The sequence below is a fragment of the Pagrus major genome, chromosome 10 (assembly GCF_040436345.1).
Source record: "Pagrus major chromosome 10, Pma_NU_1.0".
Taxonomy (NCBI): Eukaryota; Metazoa; Chordata; class Actinopteri; order Spariformes; family Sparidae; genus Pagrus; species Pagrus major.
In genome coordinates, this window is record NC_133224.1 from 10,636,799 (window position 1) to 10,661,945 (window position 25,147).

General features: G+C 43.0%; 2 protein-coding genes across 3 annotated transcripts; both read left to right on the top strand.

Annotated features, from left to right (window-relative positions):
- Positions 1-1,034: 1,034 nt before the first annotated feature.
- Positions 1,035-11,908, top strand: per1b (period circadian clock 1b). 2 transcript variants are annotated; one of them, XM_073475568.1, is made up of 19 exons: positions 1,035-1,539; positions 1,645-1,898; positions 2,208-2,329; positions 3,038-3,239; positions 3,457-3,651; positions 4,277-4,355; positions 4,518-4,624; positions 4,840-4,993; positions 5,209-5,476; positions 5,614-5,722; positions 5,839-5,998; positions 6,113-6,225; positions 6,396-6,542; positions 7,558-7,935; positions 8,029-8,819; positions 8,909-9,095; positions 9,504-9,708; positions 10,096-10,246; positions 10,357-11,908. In XM_073475568.1, exons 1-19 carry the CDS (start codon positions 1,133-1,135, stop codon positions 10,645-10,647), a joined length of 4,320 nt encoding a protein of 1,439 aa, XP_073331669.1. In that variant the 5' UTR covers positions 1,035-1,132; the 3' UTR covers positions 10,648-11,908. The 2 variants fall into 2 exon arrangements, with proteins under 2 accessions (XP_073331669.1, XP_073331670.1); XM_073475569.1 differs by lacking the exon at positions 6,396-6,542.
- A 1,864-nt stretch (positions 11,909-13,772) lies between these two features.
- On the top strand, positions 13,773-21,396 carry LOC141003867 (procollagen C-endopeptidase enhancer 2-like). Its single transcript, XM_073475343.1, has 9 exons — positions 13,773-13,858; positions 15,511-15,619; positions 16,645-16,903; positions 17,127-17,251; positions 18,582-18,718; positions 19,458-19,789; positions 20,175-20,258; positions 20,598-20,768; positions 21,203-21,396. The coding sequence occupies exons 1-9, from the start codon at positions 13,773-13,775 to the stop codon at positions 21,331-21,333; spliced, it is 1,434 nt and encodes a 477-aa protein (XP_073331444.1). The 3' UTR covers positions 21,334-21,396.
- The last annotated feature ends 3,751 nt before the right edge of the window (positions 21,397-25,147 follow it).

Here is a 25,147-nt window from a genome sequence, read left to right on the forward strand (position 1 = left end):
AGGTGCATAAAATTGGAAGGATTGACGACTGAGGACTGGCCTGTGTCTCCTTCAGGTTGCGTCCGCAGGGCTTAAAGGATTAGGTGCAAGGTGTCTCCCTTGCAAGGAATAAATAGCCCTAGACTTTTACTTGCGTAGGTGGTGGCCATATATATACTTTAAGATACTATTCACATACAAACCCTAATTTATAACAACCCTCTGATGCAGAGCTTTGATCCGCCCTCCTGGTGTTCTTTTTGTTTGACCGTCATCTGGGTAAAACGGGAGAAAGCTATGACGACCAACAAATGTCCCCTGTAATTAGCACATGATCACCTGGTCTATATACAGATAGATGCGTACGTACTCGCAGATTATTGTCAATCTGTGCTCAAGATATGAGGTACTTGTTTTCTCCAGATAATCTGGGTAAAAGACTAACAGCTGGGTGTTCAGTCTGCACCACGCTGCTGTGTAAACATTTCATGGCCATGTTTGAGTCTTCTTCCTTGGAGGCCGACATGATAAACTGCTGATAAGCGGAGTCCTTCAGAGATGCTGGCTAGACCATGACATGTGTTTTTGTAAACCTGCAGCTAATGTTATTCCTTCTTTTTCTCTGTCCATCTCTCTCTTTTTCTGTCATCTCAGGTGGCCTTTAGCACCTAGAGCAACACATCTCTGAAGAGGCGACAAGACCAGCTACGGACTGAAGAGATTGTTTTGGGTTTTTTTTTGCTCTAACCAAGAGCTGTTTCTCTCACTCTCCCTCACAATCTCTCATCCCATCTGTTGGAGCACTTATGCCAAGGCTGTTTCACAAGCAGAAATTCAGGTCTTGTCTGCATTACTTTGAGTGACACTTCTTCTCAAGATAATTGCTGTCTTTTTTTAAAAGGGCAGACACTGCTTTTTGTTCATCTGCGACAGCCAAAGTCTGCACCTATAAAAGGGCTTTAAGCCCAAACCTCTTTAATTTAACATTTTTTGCAGGAGAAACAATGAATTTCTCTCCTTAGTTCTTTCAACAAACAGCAAACAAAAATGATTCACCTGTTTGTAAATAGTAGTCCCACTTAAATCAAAGTTGTTCCTGTTTTACCTTGGCTGACACCTCAATCAAGCTGAACCAGCCTCATCCTACTCTAGTATGAGTTATGACAACCCTAAATCAATGCCCGGTAGCAGCACTCGGGGGCGAGTGGCAAGGGCCGACGAGAAAGACAACGAGCAGGAAGCTGAGTCCGAGGGGTTAAACTCTGTGGCAACCAGCAGCAGTCAGCCCGGTGCCAATGTCGCCGCTCAGGAGCAGGGGAGCGGATCTGGAGGCGCTTCGTCTCCCAGCGGAGGGTCAGGATCCGGATGTTCGTCCAGAGACCGAAGGGGACCCAACTCAGACGATATGGATGGACTATCCAGCGGGAACGACTCCGGCGAGAGGGAAAGCGAGGGCGGGATGGAGAGGGAGAGCGGATCACGTGGGCGCCAATCCACACGCAGCTCCCACAGCTCATCCAACGGCAAGGACTCTGGCATGATGACAGGGAGCAACAAGAGGTATGAGGAGAATGATTATGGGCATTGTTACAGTGTTCTGCTCATATTTGATATCTGTGCGTAAAAATGATCTTTACTAATCTGAACTGCCACTCTCTTTCCCAGCTCCAACTCCCAGAGTCTCTCCCCTCCCAGCGGCTCCCTGGCCTACAGCCTGCTGTCCACCAGCTCAGAGCATGACCCCCCCTCCACCTCCGGCTGCAGCAGCGACCAGTCGGCGAGGGTCCAGACCCAGAAGGAACTCATGAAGGCCATCAAGGAACTGAAGCTGCGCCTACCCAATGAGCGCAAGGCCAAAGGCCACACCAGCACTCTAAATGCACTAAAATATGCACTTCAGTGTGTCAAACAAGTTCGAGGTGAGGGAGTGGTTTTGTTTGTATTTTCGTAACGCTTTATATTAAGTTCCATGTGATAACCATTCAGTCTTATTAACACATAATAATGTTAGTACGCATCTTATAAGGACTTATAAGGGCCTTATTACTTATTAGGACCTTAAAACAAAGCGTTACCATATCTTCTACTGAGCTGAACATTTTCCCTTGCTTGTTTTTTTCTGCATACATAATGTTTGTTACAATATGTAATTATAATAATAATAATAATAATAATAATAATAGTCACTCCTTGACTTTCTTTTCTTTTTCTCTAATTAACGTTTCCAGCCAACAAGGAGTACTATCATCAGTGGAGCGTAGAGGAGTGTCACGGCTGCAGTCTGGACTTGTCTGCCTTCACAATTGAGGAGCTTGACAACATCACCTCAGAATACACCCTCAAAAACACTGTAAGTTTCAGCAGCTATTCATTTGACAAAACTCCATATTGTTTTCTTAAAGCTGCCTCATCAGTCTGCACTTAGTTAGGACATCATCTTTTTATGGCTTTTTTTTTTTTTACCCCACGGGTATAAAATGTTATAGGGTGCAAAGGAACATTGGTTCAGTCACATGGCTTTAAGTGCCACAAAGATTTATGAGGAAGACAGTGATCATGATTATTCGATGCTGCATTTATTTTGCTGTGAGCTTTGAGAGAGTTTTGGTACAGTGTAAAATGCAGTATACTTAATCTAAGCCACATATTTTCTAATGTAACTGTTTCCTTGTACTTCCTTTCAAAATAAGAGGCTTTCACAGCTCACTGATGGAAAAACATGAGACAAGAGAGAAACTCAGGAAGAGCCTCTCCTGTTATTAGTGAATGAAGCAGTTAGTTAACATCTGCTCTGCAGCTTAAACGCGGAAGAATAAGGGTGATTCAGATTTAGAGATCCAATCTACCTGATTTGCTTGTGTACATTGAGTACATTGAAAACACTACCTGAGCTTTTAAAAACCTTATTTTTACAAGGAACTTTTTGTGTTCAAAAACTGCTTTCTTCCCACTTTAAATCATTTAAAACAAATGATATTACTGAACTGCCAGAGAGAGCTCATTGACTGGTTGTTGGAGTTGTCTCACCACCTTCCTCTTCTGTTTTTTCTCTCTTCAGGACACTTTTTCCATGGCTGTATCATTCTTGTCAGGGAAAGTCGTATACGTATCACCCCAGGGCTCGTCCCTGCTGCGCTGCAAGCCCGAGTGTCTCCAGGGGACCGTGTTTTCAGAGCTCTTAGCCCCGCAGGACGTCAGCACTTTCTACAGTGGCACAGCACCCTGCCGCCTGCCACCCTGGGCCTCTTGCATCGGGTCTGGTGAGCTGAGTCACAGTCAAATTGGGAAAATGGTTAGAAATAAGAGGGAGGCTTGGTGTGAGATGGTACTGAAAAAAGTGATTAAAAACACTGCTCAATTTCTCAATATTTATTGATTTCTTTTCTATGCTCCACTGATCCAATCAGGTCTTCGTTGGATATCTTTGTACTACTTCCTTCACTGACTGACTTGTTCCCCAACTCTCTTTCCTCCCAGCGTCTCCCTCTGTCGACTGCACTCAGGAGAAGTCCATGTTCTGTCGAATCAGTGCCGACCGGACGCTGGGCCGTGAGATGCGCTACTACCCCTTTCGCCTCACGCCCTACCAGCTCACCATCAGAGACTCGGACGGTGCTGAGCCACAGCCCTGCTGCCTGCTTATCGCAGAGAGGGTCCACTCTGGATACGAGGGTATTTGTCTTTTTACTCCCTCTATATCTATGTGAGCAGATAAGGATGTTTGAGTTTGTTTGACACAGGAGTCGCCAACATTATTAGGGATCATCTTTAAAAGAAATTGCACATACAGTGTAGTAACAGGCTTTTATTTCAGATGAATTATTTTGATTGACATCATTAGAAAGAAATTGATCACACAACTCCAACAATGTTTTTGATTTGGCTTTGCAGCGTTGATAAATGTTATGTCAGAGTAACCCAGACATCACAAATGCAGTAGTCTTCTGATAAATGAATTTCATCTTGGCTGGATTATACTCCTCCTTACTAAAAACTGATGTGACCTATTTGAGTATCGAGATAAGATTGTTTCTGCTTATGAACAAAATGGATTTGTTGAAATAGAGCAGCTGTCCACATGATTATAAACTTAACTTACTTGTGTCTGAGGACATGAAAGAGACATACTAACCATACCATATTTCTCTGAATATTAATTATATCATAAACACCACATGATTGGATGCCTTACAGAATTGCAAATAAACCTTTACCATATATAAAGAATGTCTGTGTGGACTTTTTAGCCTGCCTGTTCAAAACATGCTGTTAATCTGTTGATTCTGTGTCCTCTCAGCTCCTCGTATCCCACCAGACAAGAGGATCTTTACCACCAGTCATACTCCCAGCTGCCTCTTCCAGGAAGTTGACGAGAGGTCAGTGACCTCTGAGACAATATTCAGTGTTCATCTACTGTTTATAGTTATTCCCTTAATATTCTATAATTGCATTGAGTTGTAAACCAATGTGTCTGCTGCTCCAGTGCGGTAACTATTACTCTCTGACGGTGTGTAAATATCACAAATATGTGTTTGCAGGGCAGTGCCATTGTTGGGCTACCTGCCTCAGGACTTGGTGGGAACCCCCACCCTGCTTTACATCCACCCTGAAGACAGGCCCATGATGGTGGCAATACATGAGAAGAGTGAGTCTATTTTGCACTCAACTGTTACTGCTGTTTACATACAATGGAAAATGGTGTTTTTCTGTATTGATTTCTACATGAATTTTCTTTCTTTTCATCTTAACTTTTACATTGTCTTATTGAGTCATAACTCCTATCATAGTAGTTTAATCTTTAAAAAAAGTCTCTATCTTTCATAGAAGTGTCTTCATGTCTGCACTTTTGTCTCTCTTTAGTCTTTCAGTTTGCAGGGCAGCCGTTTGAATATTCGCCTTTGAGGATGTGCGCCCGCAACGGGGAATATCTGACCATCGACACCAGCTGGTCTTCCTTTGTCAACCCCTGGAGCCGGAAGGTGGCATTCATCGTAGGGCGCCACAAAGTCAGAACGTAAGACTATAAATAAACTAATTCTAAAACATTTGCATTTATGACAGAGGAGATAGATTTTTGAGGTGAGGTTAGAGAGATGGAAGGAGAGGGATGTGATGACTTTCTGCAAAATATGAAGGCATAAAATGGTAGAACTGGGGGAAAAAATCCAAATATAATCCTCTGATCTAAAGCATGAGGGGGTGCTTAACATTATTCCTCCACCTCTCCAGGAGCCCTCTGAACGAAGATGTGTTCACGACACCGCCGGGCGGCGAGAGTAGGGTCACCACGCCCGACGTGGTTCAGCTAAGCGAGCAGATCCACCGGGTCCTGGTGCAGCCAGTGCACAGTGGCGGCTCTCAGGGCTACAGCTCGCTTGGTTCCAGCGGCTCGCGGGGCTCCCGCCGCTCACACCAACAGCACCTCAGTGCCTCGTCCAGCGACAGCAACGGCCCCGCCATGGACGAGGCTGCTGCTGTGGTCGCTTCGCACAAACCGGTGAGTCTGTAGGAGATACTGTCAGACCAAAAACATAACATTTTCATAATCAATACACTTAAATATCAAACATCCTGCTATTTCTCACAGCCATATCTTTTTAACAAGTCTGATAACAAGATCTTTTATTTTTCCAGATGACGTTCCAGCAGATCTGCAAAGATGTTCACATGGTCAAGACTAACGGACAGCAGATGTTTATCGAGTCCCGTAACCGGCCACCGCCTAGAAAAAACACCAGCGCAGGTAAAAGAAAAGGATAGCAACAGATACTTTTGTGAATTTAAAGGGCTAGTAATTAACTATGATGTCAAAAAGACCTCAACAGTCATCTAAAGTCTCCATTTCCTCTCTTCATCCAGGCCCAGCAAGCATCAGAGCCATCAGCAGCGACCCAATCAGAGGTTTGATAGCCGACCTTACAAAGCCTCCCAAAGCTTTGGTCCCTGCACCACTTGTACAGAAGGAGGCTCCCACTGGCTACTCCTACCAGCAAATCAACTGTCTGGACAGCATCATAAGGTGTGTGTGTCTGTGTGCGTGTGCGCAAGCGAGCACTAGCCTAAAGCCTATCTCATCAGTTTTTAGTTATTGCTTCATTTAATACTAATCTATCGATAATTTGGCTCCACACAGGTACTTGGACAGCTGTAACATTCCTAACACAGTCAAAAGGAAGTGCGGCTCATCCTCGTGCACCTCCACGTCGGATGAGGACAAACAGCACGAGGCCAGTGGCAACAACAAAGGTACTTTTTGAAATTTTAACTTGAAAGTAATTACATAGAATGAAAAATGTTGTTCTTGTTGTTTTTTGGTTTTTTTTACAGATCATTCTTGATCACCAATAAGCATGCCTGTTGTTGTGTCTGTAGTCAGTCTACAAATCCTGAGCTTGTTGAACTTGTTGTCTCTGCAGGTGGTTCAGTTAGCCTCGTAGGTGAACCACCTTCTCTGCCACCGCTCACCATGGCCACAAAGGCAGAGAGTGTAGCCTCAGTCACGTCCCAGTGTAGCTTCAGCAGCACCATCGTGCATGTTGGAGACAAGAAGCCTCCTGAGTCAGGTGGGAACCATCAACACTCTCTGAACCATGTTAGCATTTGCTTTTCAGCAGGTTGTCTGTTTGAAACTATGAGGTGCTTGTATGTCTTAAAGGGACAGTTCACCCCCAGATAAAAAATACATATTTTCTGTGATGCTGATTATCCATCTAGACTTTTTTTGAGTTGCCGAGTTTTGGCGGTATCAGCAGTACCTCTGCCTTCTCTTGAAGATATTGGATGTAGGTGTCCCTTATGTTCTAAAGAAGTCAGACATCTCTTTAGCTGATGTCTCCAAAACTCTGCAACTCGCACAAACAATCTTGATGGATAAATAACACTACAAGGGTGAACTGTGCCTCTAACTTTATTTTAAAGACCTCCAAATAAATAAAGTATGGATTGGTTGATTTGAGCCTGAAAGAAGCCCTACTTATTCTGTTGACCAGTAACACTCTGATGCTGTTGTATTTTACCTTCCTTGCTTAATTTGAAAGAAACTGACCACAAAGTTTTTTTACTAGCTCAAAAGTCTTAAGAATTATCTTGCAGAAACCTGTAGCCGCATGATAAAACTGCAGATTGGAGGTAATCTGATTTATGCCTTTGTTTCTCGTCTTGGAAATTTTCTCCTTTAAGTTTCTTGGTGTCTGCTTTTTCTGCTTTACCCAAAGATTTGTCCTAAAGTTTCCTCTCTTTTGTGTCTTTTTATAAAGTCAGACTAAATAACTTTTGTTGGATAATGTTAAGTAGCTTAAATACAAAAGAGTCTTGAAGTCAGCAAACTAACAAATTACTGTCTTTCTTCCACTGTCTATATCTATCTATCTATCCATCTATCTATCTAACATTAGCCACTATTAGCTACTGGTCATATCAGACCAAGTAAGGCTGTAGCAACAAAATCTAAGACTGAATGTTATGTTATTGAATTTAACTTTTCATTTCTCAGAGGAAGAATGTGTCATTTCTTCTTTCTGGAGTTGCATCGTCTCAATTTAAATGCTTTAACATCTCTTCATGTTTCATCTCTATCAGACATCATCATGGAGGAGGCTCCCATGATTCCTATGCTCGCCACTCCTACAACTACCCTGACTCGTCCGGCCAGCGGACAGACACCTACCGCTAACGCGGCCATCACCTCTCCCCCTCCTCTTCCTCCCCCTCCCCCGCCACCTCCCCCTCCTCAAGCCACTCAGCCAGAGAGGGACAGTCGGAGAAGTGGGGGTGCTGGAGGAGGAGGTGGGGGAGGCCGGATGGGTCTGACGAAGGAGGTGCTCTCTGCCCACACCCAGCAAGAGGAGCAAGCGTTCCTTGACCGCTTCAAGGACCTCAGCAAGCTGCGCGTGTTCGACCAGACGGCGTCTTCAAATCTGCGCTGCCACACAGCTGCTGCCAACCCTCTGTCACGAGGTACACACACTCACTCACTCACTCACTCACTCACTCACTCACTCAAAAATTGTGAAAATGTAGCTTAATTCAGTGTGTTCTTCTTTTCCCCAGGAGTGCGTTGTTCCCGTGATTACCCCGCTGCAGGAAGCAGCAACGGTCACAGACGTGGTCGTGGCGGTAAGAGACTCAAACACCAGGAGTCATCAGACCAACACAGCTCTCTGGGCCTGAGTGGGAGCCGCCAGGACCCCAGAACCAGCACAGCTCCCATGCCCCTCAACATGCCTCTCGGACCCCCAACAAACTCCTCTTCCTGGCCCTCTGTGGGCTCCCAGGCCAGCATTCCTGCTGCCCCTTTTGCTCCTGGTATGCTTCCAATCTACCCCGTTTACCCTCCACTTGCTCAGCCCTTCCCCCAGCCGGTCCCAGACCCGTCACGTTTCCCCCCGACCCAGATGGTGCCTCCCATGATGGCCTTCGTTCTGCCCAACTACATGTTCCCCCAGATGGGAGCACCCATCCCTCAGCCAGTCGCCAACCCCGGAAACTTCTACAATCCTAACTTCACGCACCCCGTCGCCATCTCATCTGCTCTCCCCACTGTCATTTCCAACCCCGTCCCCCTCCCAGCCACCGGCGCCCCATCTCGCAGCAGCACCCCCCAGTCCTACAGTCAGATCCCCGCTGAACGTGAGGGCGCAGAGTCTCCCCTCTTCCAGTCCCGCTGCTCCTCTCCTCTCAACCTGCTGCAGCTGGAAGAATCGCCAAGCAACCGGTTAGAGGTCGCAACAGCCCTGGCAGCATCACAGCAAGCCACGCCTTCTGTGCAGGGAGGTGTGGCCGGGGGACAGAGCTCAGCCAATCAAGGGATCTCTGATGATAACTCGAAGGAGAATGAGAATGTAAGTAAACGGACATTCAGAGTAGGATGTTGTCTTTATTTCATGGGATATATTAAAACGTTTTTCTTTTCCTCTCTTTTGCCCATCAGGGTGAAACTAATGAGTCCAACCAAGACGCCATGTCCACCTCCAGTGACCTGCTGGATATGCTGCTGCAGGAAGACTCCCGCTCAGGCACCGGCTCAGCCGCCTCTGGTTCAGGCTCCTCGGGCACAAGGTCCTCTGGTTCAGGCTCCGGGTCCAATGGCTGCAGCTCCTCTGGCACCAGCGGCACCAGTTAGTAGATTTTTTAGTCATTTTGGTCATTTAACAGTTGTGGGTCACCCTGACAGAGATTTTACTTCAAAGTCACACTGCCTACTTTACACCGAGCCCCTCCTGGGTAATATATGTCAAGAGGCAATTTTCAAACATTTCCTTGATAGAAAATGAATCAAATTCTAAAACCGTGGAGGAGATAAACTTAATAAAAAAAGAAGGATAATAGACATTGGGACACAACTACCTCTTCTAAGCAGGCAAAAAACAAACAGGAGAATGACTTAAATATGACTGAAATCAGAATCTGTGAGAAAATAGTGATACAAGTAAATTTTGAACTAATCACAAACAAACTCAAACTAAGACCTGACAAGTCTTCTCTCGTGTAATTCTCAATTTTTACTCCTTTGTTCCTCCATCCAGGTGGCAGCCACACCAGCAAGTACTTCGGCAGCATTGACTCGTCGGAGAACGACCATTCTCGCAAGCAGCCAGCAGGGGGCAGCAGTAGTGCTGGAGGAGATGGTGGAGAGGAGCAGTTTATCAAGTGCGTCCTGCAGGACCCCATCTGGCTGCTGATGGCCAACACTGACGACAAGGTCATGATGACCTATCAGCTGCCTGTCAGGTACGACACAGCGATGAAAATGACACATTATAGAGGGAAACGTGTGTGCAAAGAAATTGAATTCAGAGCTTGAACATTCAAACTAGACCTGCAACCAATGTTTATTTTAAGTGTCATTGAATCCATTGGTTATTTTCTCAATTAGTTGTTTGGTCTAAAAAATGTTTCTGAAGGCTCAAGATAATGTCCTCAAGTGTCTTATTTTGTCCACAACCCAAATATATTCAGTTTACTGTCATATAGGAGTAAAGAAACCAGAAAATATTCACATTTAAGGAGCCAGAGTCTAATTCAAACACCTTCCATCCAACAGACATTCACCAGCTTGTTGGTAGAACTAGAAAGAATGCAAGTTGTTTACCTTTTTGTCCTGTGCCTTTGTAACAGGGACATGGAGACAGTGCTGCGAGAGGACCGTGAGGCCCTGAGGAGCATGCAGAAACACCAGCCACGCTTCACCGAGGAACAGAAGAGGGAGCTGAGCCAGGTGCACCCCTGGATCCGCACAGGACGCCTTCCCCGAGCCATCAACATCTCTGTAAGTGCACCACCGAAGCTCAACCCTGAACTATAGAAGGGTTAAAGTGTGAATTATTGTTTAGATGCATTAATTAAGCATGAATTTAAAAATTCCACTGTTTCTTTCAGGGCTGCACGGGCTGCAAGTCTCCCTCCTTTGTGCCTCCCACCGCTCCATTTGACGTGGAGATCCACGAGATGGAGCTGTGCAATGTGCTGAAAGCTCAGGAGGACGGGAAGAGGAAGAAAAGCCTCTCAGAGACAGCCATGGATGAAGCTCACCCAGAGGAGGAAGAGGAGGAGGAGGAAGAGGACGTGGAGGAGAAAGGAACCAAAACACAAGACGGCATCCAAGAGCTGCCAGCAGCAGAGGAGCAGAGAGTGACGGAGAAAGAAGAAAAGTCTCACATGACTCACTAAGAGGGTGGCCAAAGATTAAAAACACTATCACGACCTTTCTCTGCTCATATGCAGAAAACGTGCATCTTCCAGCATTTTTTGTGCCCAAAACATCATTTACACAGGGTGTAAAGTTGTTAGAAGTAGGGTTCGCTGGGACATCACGGTGCATATCGATTGAGACAACTTCCGTTAATTGTTGGACAGGTCAGGCAGGACACTTGGCCCGGTTAATTCTTCATCAGGTCCGACTTTGATGACAGCACACCGGGCATGACGTATGCCTCGGACACCACCAGGACATGCTCACTCAGTTTTAGAGAGTGAATCAGTACGTTCTTGGCATATTTATTTAACTTGTAAGATAATCAGGAGAACTAAGGTGAATGTGTTACAAAAAAAACAAAGGAAAAAAAAAAAGAGGCACCTTTTATATTAAGACGGATGTTCTTCACCACAGTGTCCTCCTTGATGTTTTAATCTTTCCTGGGCAGGGTTCAGCTCGAGAGGAAAGAAGGGAGTTTGAGCCACGGCTTCTCTTCTTGCTGAATGTTTCTGGGATCCTGCTCCCACCTCGATCGTGTCGCTCTCGAAGACTTTTTTAATGTAAAAAGGTTGTCCAGACTAAAGCGAATGCTACTTTCACCCACTAGATACAGTGTACAGTAAGAACCAGGTTTATTTTGTAAACATTGTGTATATTTTTATATTTTCAATCCACTGCAAATAGAGAGAGTATAAATGCCCAAACAAGTGTCTATACTGTAAAAAGTAAGAAGGGTTGAAATCTTATCTGGCAGACAACACAATCAGTTCAGTCTCTGACGCAGAGATGTTTCTCATGACACTAGAAATCTAGTCGCTTTGTTGAGCAACACACAGTTCGCCAAGAGGCAAACCTGGACTTTAAAGGTTCCTCTTCGGCCGGGCATTAGTTCTCACAAACATCACTGACAGTATTCCCAAACGGCCAGCACTGTATGGAGCTGTGAAGCCTTCAGCTGAGCAAGAGCTTTTGTGTTGCCAGCGCTCGGTCACAGTTGTAAATGGATTTGAAAGAGGCGGACGTAACTCCAAAAAAAAAGAAGTCTTGAGTTTGGAGAGTGTTTACTATCTTTATTCCTCTCTGTCCCTTTCTCTTTCTCTGTGGCACTGTTCTGGTCATGTGATATCCTACAGTATGCTTTATGGCGTCAGTGGTGTCTGCAACAGTTTCTTAATATTTTTGTGAAAAATACTTTGTACAAAAAAAGACAATAAAATGACTATAAATGCCTTTAAATGTGAAGTCCGATTTGTGCTTTTTTTTCTCCCCCCTGCAGTTAGTTTTATGATTACATCTCTCTACTGGCTATTTTTGTCGACGGGTGTTTTGCAGCAGTTGGCCTGGATACGCAGAAGTGTCCAGAATGAACTGGAAGCAGAGAGCAGATCAGGGCAGCTACTTTCTTTACTGAACCACAGTCTCCTTCTACTCAGCTGTGGTTTCCACCCAGAGCTTAAAAAAGACAAAAGGCATGCCATCGTTTGGACAAATGCAAAGCGGCCAAGTTGACTTCATTGCACTTTATGATTATAACGATGACGACAATGATTGTCATGTGCGTGGGGTATCTTGTTAGAGAGCTGATGTTAAAAAAAACTAGCTAGGGAGCTTTCTTAGTCCCCTTTTCAAGCATTAGAACTTACTTTTTTTAAACAATAATGATGGGCCTTTTCCTGCCAAAACAATATACATTTTTCTCCAGAATTCAGCATATTTCAAGTCTTCCATATTTACTTTTATACGTCCAGTCTGAGCTCTGTTCTGGGTGAACCTGCTGTATATTTTCATTCTTTCCTACATTTAAACTGAGCTCCTTCACTGGGCTTTTCCACCGTCATGAATTCTGTAGAAAGGAATTTAATCTTCATAATAACCTCACAGTTAACAAATTACTTGTGTGCACCCGGGTAGGTTTCAAAAATGTGCCCTTTATCCCTTAAAGTGCCTTAAAGGGCCACTATGTAGTTTTGGAGAACAAATTCAAACTCAGAATTTTAATATTTACAATATTAATGAGGTACAAACTTAGAAATATTTATGTTTTCTATAACTGAATAAAAGAGCTGTTCTCAGAGGAAAATAAGGTCCCCAGAACACTGTTTGAAGCTAGAAAGGTGGCAGGGTCCGCCACATATAAACAGGTAAAGTAAAACAGTGAAAACTGTGTTGTCCTTTAAGGTCAGTTTGTTTATTCAGTTTATTTAGGCATAAAAAAAAAAATCAGCCAATGAAGATCTTTTTCTTCTGATTAAAATTTCTTCTTACTAAGGCTAAGTTTTCCTCCTGAGGTTACGAAGCAGAATCATAAAGCCCCAGGTAGCATGAAAATGTGTCTGCCTATTTATTTATTTCTAAAGATTTATAGCTTGTGTGAAATGGTCTTGGGGTCCCAGGCAAATTTGCATCTAGTTGCATCATTCCATTCATTTTCTTACAATCTCGTTGCCTAAAATGAGCTTTGCCTTGTGTCTGAACACACAGCGAGATTCATCCTCTGAAGACTACGACTGTACAAAATTTTCAAAAAGTCTTTAGGATTCATCCTCTGGGGATCATGAACGTCTGTAAAGAATCTCATGGCAATCCGTCCGATGATTGTTGAGATTCTTCTGTCGACATTGCCGAACACAGATTCCTCGCTGCTAGCGTGGCTAACAAAAGCGCGGCTTGTAGCAGGCAGTGCAGTGAAGAGGTCAGTATACACACATGCAACAGTGGCACTCTGTCCATTAGCGCGCACACCTGCAGAAACATACATTCTCCATATACTCCACTGCCTGTTCAACAACAACACAGAGGTGGAACATAACAAGCACACTGTACTCTGAGCTGTATATACATTGCTTTTGGCCGTGGGTCAGCGTACAGTGTAATTAATGTTGTTGCCCCTGTTAACCTGTGTCAAACAGCCTTCTGTCCTCTCCAGATCACACTCATTCACCTTTTTTTTCCTCCTCACCCATCACTTCCCTCCTCTTCCTCTCTCCCCTCCCCTTTTGAACCTTGCGTCTTTCCACGCCTCAGTCTCATTCTCCCTCCTTCCTCCCTCCTGCCTCTTCTTCTCCTCTCCCGTCTTTTCTGGAACTCGGAGGAGAGCAGGATGGAGGACAGGGTGTGGACAGTGTGCCTTCTTGTCACTCTGACACTGGGATGGACTGAGGCTCAGAGTCAGACCAACTACACAAGGTAAGCTTCGGTTTAAGTGACACTTTAGAAATATGAAACTTGTGGTATCAATGTCGCTCTTGTGTTTTTCTTGTCTACATCCTGCACATGTGGCATGCTCTTTTCAAGCCCACATCTGTCTGTTTTTTCCTCCCCTGGTTGCAGTATTATGATTACGGAAAGTGCAGCAGAAATAGAGGGTTTCTATGCGCTGTTAGGAAGATGTGGTTGGCGTCCCATAAACACACAAAATGACTGCATGCTGTAATTGATGCAGTGATTCAAGTGGGCAAATCTACAGTAGCTCGTCCTCACGTCTGATATTTTTGTCAAAGCTGACCATAAATTCAGACTTTGACCCTCTTGAATCGACATTTTTCAGTCTGAAAATGTCCATTCTAGATGTTTTCTGAGGCTGGTGTGTGGACCGCTCAGCTGCCTCGACACACAGAGGGTGTAAATTGAACACGAGAGACAAACAAATGCCTGTGGGCTGTTCAGCCCCAGAGGGTCAGAAGGGAGGGACACTCCACCCCCACTAGGATTTTATTTTGGCTTAAAGTAATGCAGTAGACACACAACGCATGCCTAAGGAACGAAAAGGGACTATAATAAGTTGATGGGCACACAGACACAGTCCCCGCAATGTAAAAAAAATATGAATCTTGGTCTTTTTCCCCTCAAGAAACGGGCACAAGAGCAACACAAATTGAGCCACGGAGTTGAGTTTGAAAGAGGAAACAAACTGACCAGATGCCACAGCAGCCGACGTCTAAATTAACCAGTGCTGCCTAATTAGAAAGTCAGTGTCGCCCCCTGCTTTGATCTGTGTTTATCTGAGTGTGAAAGAGTGGGTGTGTGTCACCAAACTCCATGTGGTGTGCAGCGTTTTAAAGTGCCCGTCTGCTCAACTTGCGTCTACAGACAACTTTCTTGTGGTACAGTCAGTGTACTGTATGTTGACGCTCTTCCTGGTTTGGTTTTGACCAAGTTTTATGAAAAAAAAAAAAGCACAAACCAGGAGAGTTCATAGGGAACCTCCCCGGCCTCGGAGAACAGAGACAGACTGTGCCACCGTGGTTTTCAGCGTGTATGTAAAACTGTGAATATATGTGTGTGCAGGCGCTCTGCCTCAATACTCTCAGTATGGCTGTATTTTCTTCCACGGCAGCAAGTTCAAGGATAAGTTCACCCAAAAATGAAAATTCTGTCATTTTCTACACACCCCCACACTGATGGAAAGCAGGGTGACGTTTCGTAGTCCACAAAACATAAGCCTAGTGCAGTTCAGCAAGTAAATCTAACCAAACAAAAGCCCTGCATGCTGGGAAGGAGAGAGAGACGGAGATGACTTGATAGCCAGGTTATATAGGGAGGAGGAGCCCTGATGTGGATCAGTTTCAGGTGAGGCATCTCCTCCCGACACGCCTCCTCAATCACCTGCACAGAAATGGGTCAACACACAACAAACTGGACAGGGTCATCATTTTTTTCCAGCTGTATTCTAATGTTTTGAAACGTCCCCATGGAGAATGCTGCAACACTCTAGAAATGTTTCGTGGACTACAAAAAACTTCACCCAGCTTTCCATCAGAGTATAGGTGAATAGTGACTGAATTTTTAATTTTGGGTGAACCGTTCCTTTAAGTGGTGGTTGTGCGATGCTCTTTCAGGCCTGTGTTCAACTGTGGAGGCCACCTGGTCACAGACTCGGGCATCGTGGCCAGTGAGGGATTCCCCAGTTACTACAAACCCAACACTAAATGCACCTGGTACATCACTGTGAGTCATTCACCACGACACTGAATCCAAACATGGGTCTGAATGTGTTTTATAATAATCATGTGAATATGAAACTTAATGTTTAATGGTTCAACTTGGGACTCAAATAAATAATTTAACACAACCAAAAAAAGTGTTCATGTTCGGGGGGCTGGTTTGCTGCACATTTAAATCTCATTGAACTATTCTAGATGTTTTGTGCATCACTTTGAACATATCTTCCAAAAAATCTGTCTGACATGTGGTATCTTTGGAAACTATCAGATACTCACTAGCATTCAAGGTTTGTTTTAATAAAAAAACATTTGTATGGAGGATCGACACTGCCAAAATCATGAATCAATAAAAAATTAATAAATACTTTAACAAGCCATTAAATGCACCAAAAATAAATGAATGATGTTTTATTTTGCCTCAGTAATTATTTACCTTTGTATTAATTCAAATATGTATTTACTTTCCCATTTAATGTTCAATTTATTTATATGTTCATTAATTATTTATGTGTTTTACTATTATATTTTAAATACAGAGTCAATTGAAGCAGTAATATTAATTTATATATCATTTTAAATATATAAATGAATGGCTACATTTATTTTCAGTAATATTTTTGGTGCATATAATGGCATATTAATTCATTTTTTTTATTAGAAAATCAAATTAAACCTTGATGGACCCCTCCCATATTGTTTTTTTGTAAAAATTTCAATGTTTCCAAAGATACCACACATACCAGACTAATTTTCTTTTTTTTATGTGTAAAATGATGCATTAAACCTTTATTTGGGGGAAATCTTTATGGATTTCCAATTTTGGCAGTTTCAGTCCTCCATAGAATCATCTCACTTGTGAGCATTTGATGGTTGTAAGAGATTTAACATAATAGTATCAATAATATTAATACTGAATCATAATCCTTGAATAATCTGTGGTCACGAGTCTTTAAAAAAAGAAAAGAAAAAGAAATGACTTCATTACTTTTTCTCCTGAAACTACTTCCTCTTTCCTCAAACCTCCTCCAGGTCCCAGAGGGTCACGTGGTCATGCTCTCTTTCCGCCTCTTCGACATGGAGGCTGACCCCACCTGTCGGTACGACTACCTGGACGTCTACAACGGTCACTCTCGCTTGATTCAGAAGCTGGGTCGTTTCTGTGGGACGTTCCGGCCGGGCGCTCTCATCTCCACCTCCAACACCATGATGCTGGAGATGGTGTCAGACGACGCCACTGGAGGAAGAGGCTTCCTGGCCTCCTTCAGTGCAGGAAAACCACATGTGGAAGGTGTGGACATGTAATCCCACAAGCACGGAAACACAGAGCCGGATTTTCTAGTGATAAATGTCAGCACTGTGACTGAAAAACTGTATTTTGCACCAAACTACAGCAGAAATGTTTGTTTTTTTGCCTCAAATACAGTAATATAGGGCAGAAAGACGTCATGTACTTATGTGAAAAGGGTTGCAGTCATTTCCTTTTGGCTTTGTCCTCTTTTTTATTCCCACAGAGAACCAGTTCTGTGGAGGACGGCTGATCAAATCGCAGGGCTCTGTCAAGACGCCCAACTGGCCCAACTCTAATTACCCAGCAGGCATCAGCTGCTCCTGGCACATTTCCGTCGAACCAAACAATGTAAGCACTTTGTATATTTGACTAGTAATGTACCTCAAACAAACTGAGTGCGGCATCTCAGAAGTTCAACATAAGTGTTGTGAATTTAAGTTAATCTTTCATCAAGTGTGAAGCATTAAATCATTGACCGACCTCTGTTAAAGTCACCTATCACCATAAAGAAGACATTTACATTGTATTCACTCATTTTCCTGCAGGAACCAACTATTTCAGTCGACGTTCATATCCCCTCTGCTATTTGCATGTTAGCGTTTTCAAAAATCCTGTTTCTGCGGGAAACAACGTACTTGATAAAAATGGCATTTGATTCTAAGGTTACACCCCGCCTTTCCGAAACCCCGCTGTTCCGAAAATAGACTTCCGTTCTTCGTAATGGCGTGGTTTCCCATTTTTTCTAAAGACCCCGCTATTCCGAAAAGGCTATTGGGGAACCCCTGACCCTAACCCTATTGGGAAGTAATTGGAACTTGAAAGTCGGATTCGGAACAGCGGTGTTTCGGAGTGGGGGTGTTTCGCAATGGAAGGCCGTCCCCCTTAAATCACTACCTTGCTAGGCTAGCTAGCTGGTTAGCCTAGCTTCCTAGCTTCCAGTTTTTGACAACACGATGGGTTCTCCCAAATGTTGAATGTTGTAAAGGGACTACACTATGTGTTTGATAGCAAATGCTGCGCAGGCTTGTTTGTGAACGGTAAACGATGTCTTGTATTTACGTTCGTAAGAGACCAGTCAGTAGTGCATCATGTAGGCTAAGTTGTGAGAGTAAACTTAACACCCCCTCCCTCTGAAGCATACATGCATCGACTATAAATATGTCCAACAACCATTTTATCCTCATTACACAGGTGGAAAAATATCCAACATATTATATTTTATTTCTCCTTACACAAAAAAGTGAGGAATATTCAGATTTAGTTCAATAGTGTTGTTTACAGGGCAGCTAGGGGTGTTGAATAAGGCTAGTGAGAATGAGGAATGAAAGTAGTAGTGAAGGGGCCCATCACAAGGAAATGTTCAACCTCAGGTCCTTAATGTAGTGTAAGTGAGTGTGTGTGTGAGTGTGACAGCGGCCGCGTGACGGAGTTCAAATGAAAGACTTCATTGAGTGCCTGAAGGTGTGTTCATGTGTGCCAAGAGATTGAACGTAAGGAAGGAGGGAAGGAAGCGAGAGCGAGGGAGAGAGTAAATGCCCTTCTGTATTGCAAAAGTCTGGCCCTTCTCCTCCTCCACCACCACTACTACTACTACACCAGCTCACATCATTCATTCCCCATCATTCATTTCATAGTTTGTGTTTGCATGTTTGTGCACTCATTGCAACGTCTTCCCCAGGTGATTGAAGTGAAGTTTGTGAAGCTGGACTTGGAGCCTGACACGTACTGTCGCTACGACTATGTGGCATTGTTTAACGGGGGAGAGAGGGATAACTCACGGCGGATTGGGAAGTTCTGTGGAGACAGGTCACCAGGGTGAGATTACCGAGCAGAAATGATTGTTGAAGAAGGCAAAACACTCGCTGAAAGTTGGTTTGCAAAGACAATTGACCATATTACCCTGACGTCATGCTCAGGGTGGGACGCTCGAATGCTGGGATAAGTTGTGCTGCTGTTTTCTAGGTTGCGAGTCGTATAAACGTAGGGAATCTGACAAAATGTAATAATTTCACCACTTCCCAATTGATCAGCAACTGATAAGATGATGGATAGTGAAAATCTAGAGGGACTTTGGGCCATATTTTAAAGTAAAACATATTTGATTATCCACTAGCTAATATCAGCGTTCAACTACTTCCTAGCTAACATTAGACAGGCTTAATCAAGTAGTTGTGTTCGCTATGAAGTGGTTGAATGCTAACAGTTGCTAACGGGTTATAAAATATGTTGTTTTACCTTGAAATATGGTAACGCTATCAAACAGTAGGCTAACATTAGCTAGGAAGTGGTTAAATGCAAACATTAGCAGTGTTGAACGTGAGCTAATGGTGAGATTTTTACTATCCATTGTCTTTTCAGTTGCTGATCAATCAGGAAGTGGTGAAATTAAAACAACACAGTAACACAGTAGTATCATATTTTATCTTCCCAGCCTGAGTGTGATGTCAGAGGAAAATGGCCGCCATGTGAATATGGTCTATTGCTTTCATTTTGATACATCTCTTCTTCCTGTCCTTCCAACATTCTCTCTCTATTTTCCTCATCCTTTACGTAGAACTATAGTGAGTAATGGGAACGAGCTCCTTGTCCAGTTCGTCTCTGACCTCAGCGTCACCTCAGATGGCTTCATGGCCCACTACTCCAGTGTGCCCCGCGGGTCTCGGACGCCCACCGCCGGGGGAGACTTCATCTATGGACCTCAGACCACCTCAGTGCCAGTAAAAGCAACCAAACCCACTAAACCAACCCCCAAACCCAGACCTGGCCTTCGGCCTAAACCCACCCCAAAACCAGCCAAGAAACCACTGGTGAAGATACCACTGAAACCTCCACCACGCAAACCTATCGTCAAGCCCACGCCTAAACCCAAACCAGCTAAACCCACACCTAAAGCACCTGTGAAAAAGCCTGCACCTAAACCTGGAGCTAAACCTACACCTAAACCTAAGGTTATTAAACCAACGCTCAAACCAAGCATTAAGGCTAAGCCCACACGTAAGCCTGCACTGAAGACCAAACCCACCTTAAAACCTGGAGTCAAACCAGTGAAGCCAACATCTAAGAGTGGAGTTAAACCAACGGCCAAACCAAAGATCAAGCCTAAAGTGACACCCAGACCTGGAGCGAGCAAGACAGTGACGAAGAAGCCGGTTGTGAGCAAAAAACGTGAGTGGAATTTCAAAATCAACAACCTGCATATATGTGTGCACACTTGTATCGAGTAGTAATGTGCTTATCGTGTGTTTGTGTTTGTTGCCGTGTGTGTTTTCTTCAGCTTTACCACTGAACCCACTGTGTACACAAGCCTGTGCGAGGACAGGAACTCTCCAATCCAGCTTCTGCCCTAATGACTTTGGTGAGCCACATCAGCCGCCTTCGAGACTTCATCAGGCTTTCTAGAAATCTAAATTTCCTAACACAGGATTTCACCAGTTTACTCTTTTTTTTTAAGTCAACTCTGTTGCCTCTGAGGGTTTCTTTATGTGTGAAAAAAGAGAGAGATGGAAATACACCCTGTGGAAGCCCTGAGTATAACTTAAATATTTAGATGTAATTCTTTAGAAATAACCAAAAATCTATGAAGTTTGATGATAATTTGCTTGACATTTTGTGAAAGAAAATACTAATTTCCTAAGTACTTCGCTGATCATCCTTTATCTTTCTTTCCATTCTTACATGTCTCTGTCTTTTTCAGTGATTACGGGTAAGGTTACAACTTTGACCACTGGTCAGAGGGGCTCAGTGACAGTTGAGGTATCTGTAATCAAGGCCTATAAGGCAGGACAACTGAATATCACCAAATCAGGGCCCGTCATGTCCGTCATACTGACCTCCACCTGCAAGAGATGCCCCGGGCTAATCAAAGGTACAGTGCAACTATCTGTTTTAACAGCCTTTATGTGTCTCTGCATATTACATATACACATGCAACACCTGTACCAATATGTCTGTAGCGTTGAAGCATTGAAAGTTGAAAACTGGTCTTCATACCAACTAAGGGTTAGATATCTTTCCTATGATTTATATCAGTGCAGACGATGTGAATCTTTATTTAACCAATACATCCAAAACATTAAAGTAACGGTGGATTATTTTTTCTTAGTTCAGTGCCTTTTGGAAGTAATTATTATCACAAATAATCTCTATTACATAAACAGTATGAAGAGTATCATTTTGTTATTGGTGCTCATCTACTGACGTGGTACACTGCATTACATTTTCAAACAATATGACTAATTCAGCTCTTCTTGTATTTACCAAATTTTGACACGTTTTTTCCTCTCTCCGTATATTCCCCAGGCAAGAACTACGTGCTGATGGGAAAAGTCGACGCGCAGGGCAACGGCCTCCTCAGCCCCTCCAGTTTCGCTCTCCTCTATAAGCCCATCCACGCCAAAGCACTGGCGAATCTCTCCCGCAAACCTTGCTGACATCACAGCTCAGCCCACCAATCAGATTGACAGCGCTGACTATCTCTCTGAACACATGTAACTTTAAATAAAGTGTGAAGACATTTGAATTAATATCCAAACATAATTGTATTTTAAAAGAGTAAACATACAACACTGAGTATTGTATTTCGTATTTTGTATGTAAATTATATTTCTGTGATAAAAAATGGATCTCATACAAACCACATGATGTTGGTGATGGAGGTGATTTTTAATTCAGATGATTACATTTGATCAAACATTATATTACAATATCATGAAGAACAGCTGTGGCTTTCAAGGTAGAATACAAGATGACAGACTCCAGGCAGGAGGGTAAAATTGCATTTATCTATTTATATATAATTTATCTCACCACGAAAACACACGCGTAAACAAAACTGCAGCAGCCGCAAAGGAAGGTCAGACCTGCTAGCACGAAGATGATGGTGGTGTCAATGAAGGCGAACAAGTAGAGTGTCTTGTTGCAGTGAGGTATCCACTGTGTTATGTACTTGTTGTAGTTGGGTGGATAGATTGAGTAGATCCACACTCCACCTACAGAAGAGAACGAGAGGCCAATAGTAAACTGTGTGTATATGGAGGGCTGTTTCACTTAAGCAATTCTCATAAATGTGGGTGTTTCACCATCACAGATATTGTATTTAAAGCTGTATTTGTAATCATAAGAGCAAATAATGATTTGCTCAATCTCATTTGCATGCCCATCATGTGGTGCATGTGCAGAGAATGAGTTAGGTGACCTGCACACATTCAGTGGCTCCTGTGATCATGTTACTACATTTATTTAGAAAAAGAAAGAGCTGTGACGATGTGGTAACACAGGTGATGACGTGTAACTAAGTACATCATTTTGAGGTACTTCACTTCACTTGAGTATTTCCATACTTCCACTCCACTACATTTTGGGGGCAAATATTGTATTTTTTACGCCACTATATTCATCAGGCAACTTAAGTTACTTGTTGCAGATTGTATGCTGCATCAGAGCCCAAGTAGTGTATTTTTAAATTCATTCAATTTTCATTCACTGTCTCATTTAGACATTCAACAGCTTACTTTTTCTTGCACTTTTGATGCTTAAAGGTTAGTTCCACAAATTTTACACATTTAGGTGTGTTTACAGGTCTTGAGAAGTACTTCTGCATATGTGAAAGAAAGCAGTAGAAAGTCTGTTGAGGCTCCAGAGGAAGCTGCATGTAATCTGATAATTGGCTAAGTTGCATTGTGGGTAATGAAGGCGACTAATATGTCAAAACCTGGTGCCGTAGCGGTAGTACTCCCCAAGACCTGTAAACACACCTGGATATGTGAAATTGGTGGATTAACCCTTCAAAGCAACATTATACAAATTGTCATTTTGTGAGTTTTTGAGTGCAGCAGCGCTGTGGTGTATACAAATCACAGGTCTGTAACAATTTGTCGCTTAATGTAGTTGCCTACTACAAACAAAACTCGCCCTATTACAAGACACTGTACCATTAAAATGATTTTGAAGCTGTTGTTTTAAGGAAGAAAAGTTGCTTTAAGTACATTTAATGTCAGATACTTTAAGACTTTTACTCAAGTACTGTTTGTATGGGTGACTTTCACTGTTACCAAAGTAATATTTTACCATGATTTTTTTACTTTAACTCTCCCTCTCTCTCTAAAATTTCAATATTTTTCATATTCTATCTTCTAATCTAAAAAGATTCAATACCACTGTGTTGACAAATGGTTAAATCTGTTCCTAGCAATGTTGTGAAGATCATGTCGAGGCATTAGGGGGCCATCTAGTGGCTTGTTAACAGCTATTCACTTAGTCAACAATCATAAGAAACATGTGCAACACTCACATTTCAGCTCAAAACTACCTAATGTATTTATATTTTCATTTTAAGTAAGTTGGTCTGTCTACTGCTCCAGCTTTTGAACTTACCAGTGATGATGAAGCAAAAGCAGAAGAGAAGGCCCAAAGTCAAGACTGTGATAACCAGGTAATTATTGGGGCTGTCCTTGTACCACCAATATGAAATCACTGTTACAATTGTGACGGTTCCCAGTACCTCCATGTAGATGGGAATGTAGGGCTGGGCTGGGCAATCATGGTGGAAATACCCTCCTGTTGGACAAATGGACACAGATCGGACTGAACTTTAGGGAGATGTGTATGGAGTGATGCACAAGAGATTTGATGGTTTTGTGGGTTTAGAAGACAAAAAAGTATATATATATATTTGATCCAACGCTGCCTACAGCCAAACCCTGGTATGTCTTATTCCTCTGTCACAGAGCTCCATTGTTTCCTAAATGTTTTTTAAGGCACATTGATCAGCCACTAAGTTGCACTGGGTGTGTTCGCAGTAGCTTATTTTAAGACGGTCCCACATACAACTTCCTGCTGCTGTGTGTCATCAGTGACAACAAAGGAGCTTGAGTCTGAGAACCACTGACAAGACAAGTCAGAAAGTACTGGCTAATGTGTTGCTTGTTTGGGTCTTTATGTGGGATAATGTTTACAGTGATAACCATATACAAATACTGGAGCTATTCCCTCTAATTAAAGGAGTTGTTATTTACAATCTGAACGTTCATAAAAGATATTGCACTTTGTCACTTACCAATTATTATCTGTATAAGGGCATTGGTGAACAGTGTGACCCCAAATGATCCTGTTGAAAGACAGACAGAACATGTTTTTAAGACATTACAGATGCATACATGTAGCAGCTACTGCACACAGGGGTGTAAGTACAAAATTCAGGGTCCTATACATTAGCTGTCCCCCTCTGACTCTTGAACCAAGTACGTTTTTCCCCACCAAGTGTATAGAAGAAATTAAGGTGGCCGATAAAAACACAGAAAGTGCAAAAGGACTTCTCTAGACCTATTGTTTGGTAATCAAGCTGAAACCTCCTGGGCTAAGAATTAAGTATATATCATTTGCAAGATAAAACACAAAGCTAAAAAATGCAATCGTGTTGCTATCAGCAACAACGCTAGATCCTCTACAAACGTGAAGCATACAGCATTGATATCAACCTCTTAACCTGCTGAAAGCCTAACGTAACTTTTAGTTGTCACAATTTCCACTCACCGCTTTTCTTGTCATTGCTGGTTGAAAAGACCTCCTCTGCTGCTACACTCACTGTGGCTGTTTCTGGAACTAAGAGCAATGTGGATCATGATGGTTAGCTTTGCATGGTGATGTTGATAGATAATGTTACATGACATTGTTGCTATAACACAGACTAATGTATGTTATGCAAAAATATATGCTTCAAGCTATCCTGGTTGACTGCCATCTAAGCAGCATACCGGTATTAGTGTAAAGTAGCCACCGACTGTAGACTCTCTGAGAATGATTTAGCTATGACCTCAAGCATACACGACTTACAGCTCTCTCTCATCTCTCACCTTCGACTGCTGTCGAGGAGCCAGAAGTTTTGAACGTGCCCTGAATTCCCTCCGACATTATCAGTAGTAGTGGATCTTACCTGCAAGCTGCCCAAGTTGAGCCTGAAACGTGACAGAAACAACCTGAGAAATATCCTTCATTCAACAAAAGATAACTGACAGAAGCTCTAAAAAGCTCTAATGGAAGTTCTGAGTAAAAGAGAATCAAGCTAAAAGTCCATTTAAGCTTATGAACGGTATCAAAATATCAGCAGACATTTATAGACGTTTCTTCTTCTAGTTCATTTAAAATAAAAGATTTGATAGAAATCCAGATCTGTTCATCACCTGTCTGTGTGCCCAGCGAGCTGTATGTCCCTGGTGGCTGGAAAACAACTTGTTGACCAGGCTTTCT

Coding starts and splice junctions, on each gene's coding strand:
- per1b (XM_073475568.1), top strand. CDS start 1,133: ATGAGTTATGACAACCCTAAATCAATGCCCGGTAGCAGCACTCGGGGG. Junction 2,330..3,037: donor AATACACCCTCAAAAACACT/GTAAGTTTCAGC, acceptor TTCTCTCTTCAG/GACACTTTTTCCATGGCTGT. Junction 6,543..7,557: donor CAAGAAGCCTCCTGAGTCAG/GTGGGAACCATC, acceptor CATCTCTATCAG/ACATCATCATGGAGGAGGCT.
- LOC141003867 (XM_073475343.1), top strand. CDS start 13,773: ATGGAGGACAGGGTGTGGACAGTGTGCCTTCTTGTCACTCTGACACTG. Junction 13,859..15,510: donor AGTCAGACCAACTACACAAG/GTAAGCTTCGGT, acceptor ATGCTCTTTCAG/GCCTGTGTTCAACTGTGGAG. Junction 16,904..17,126: donor AGGAAAACCACATGTGGAAG/GTGTGGACATGT, acceptor TTATTCCCACAG/AGAACCAGTTCTGTGGAGGA.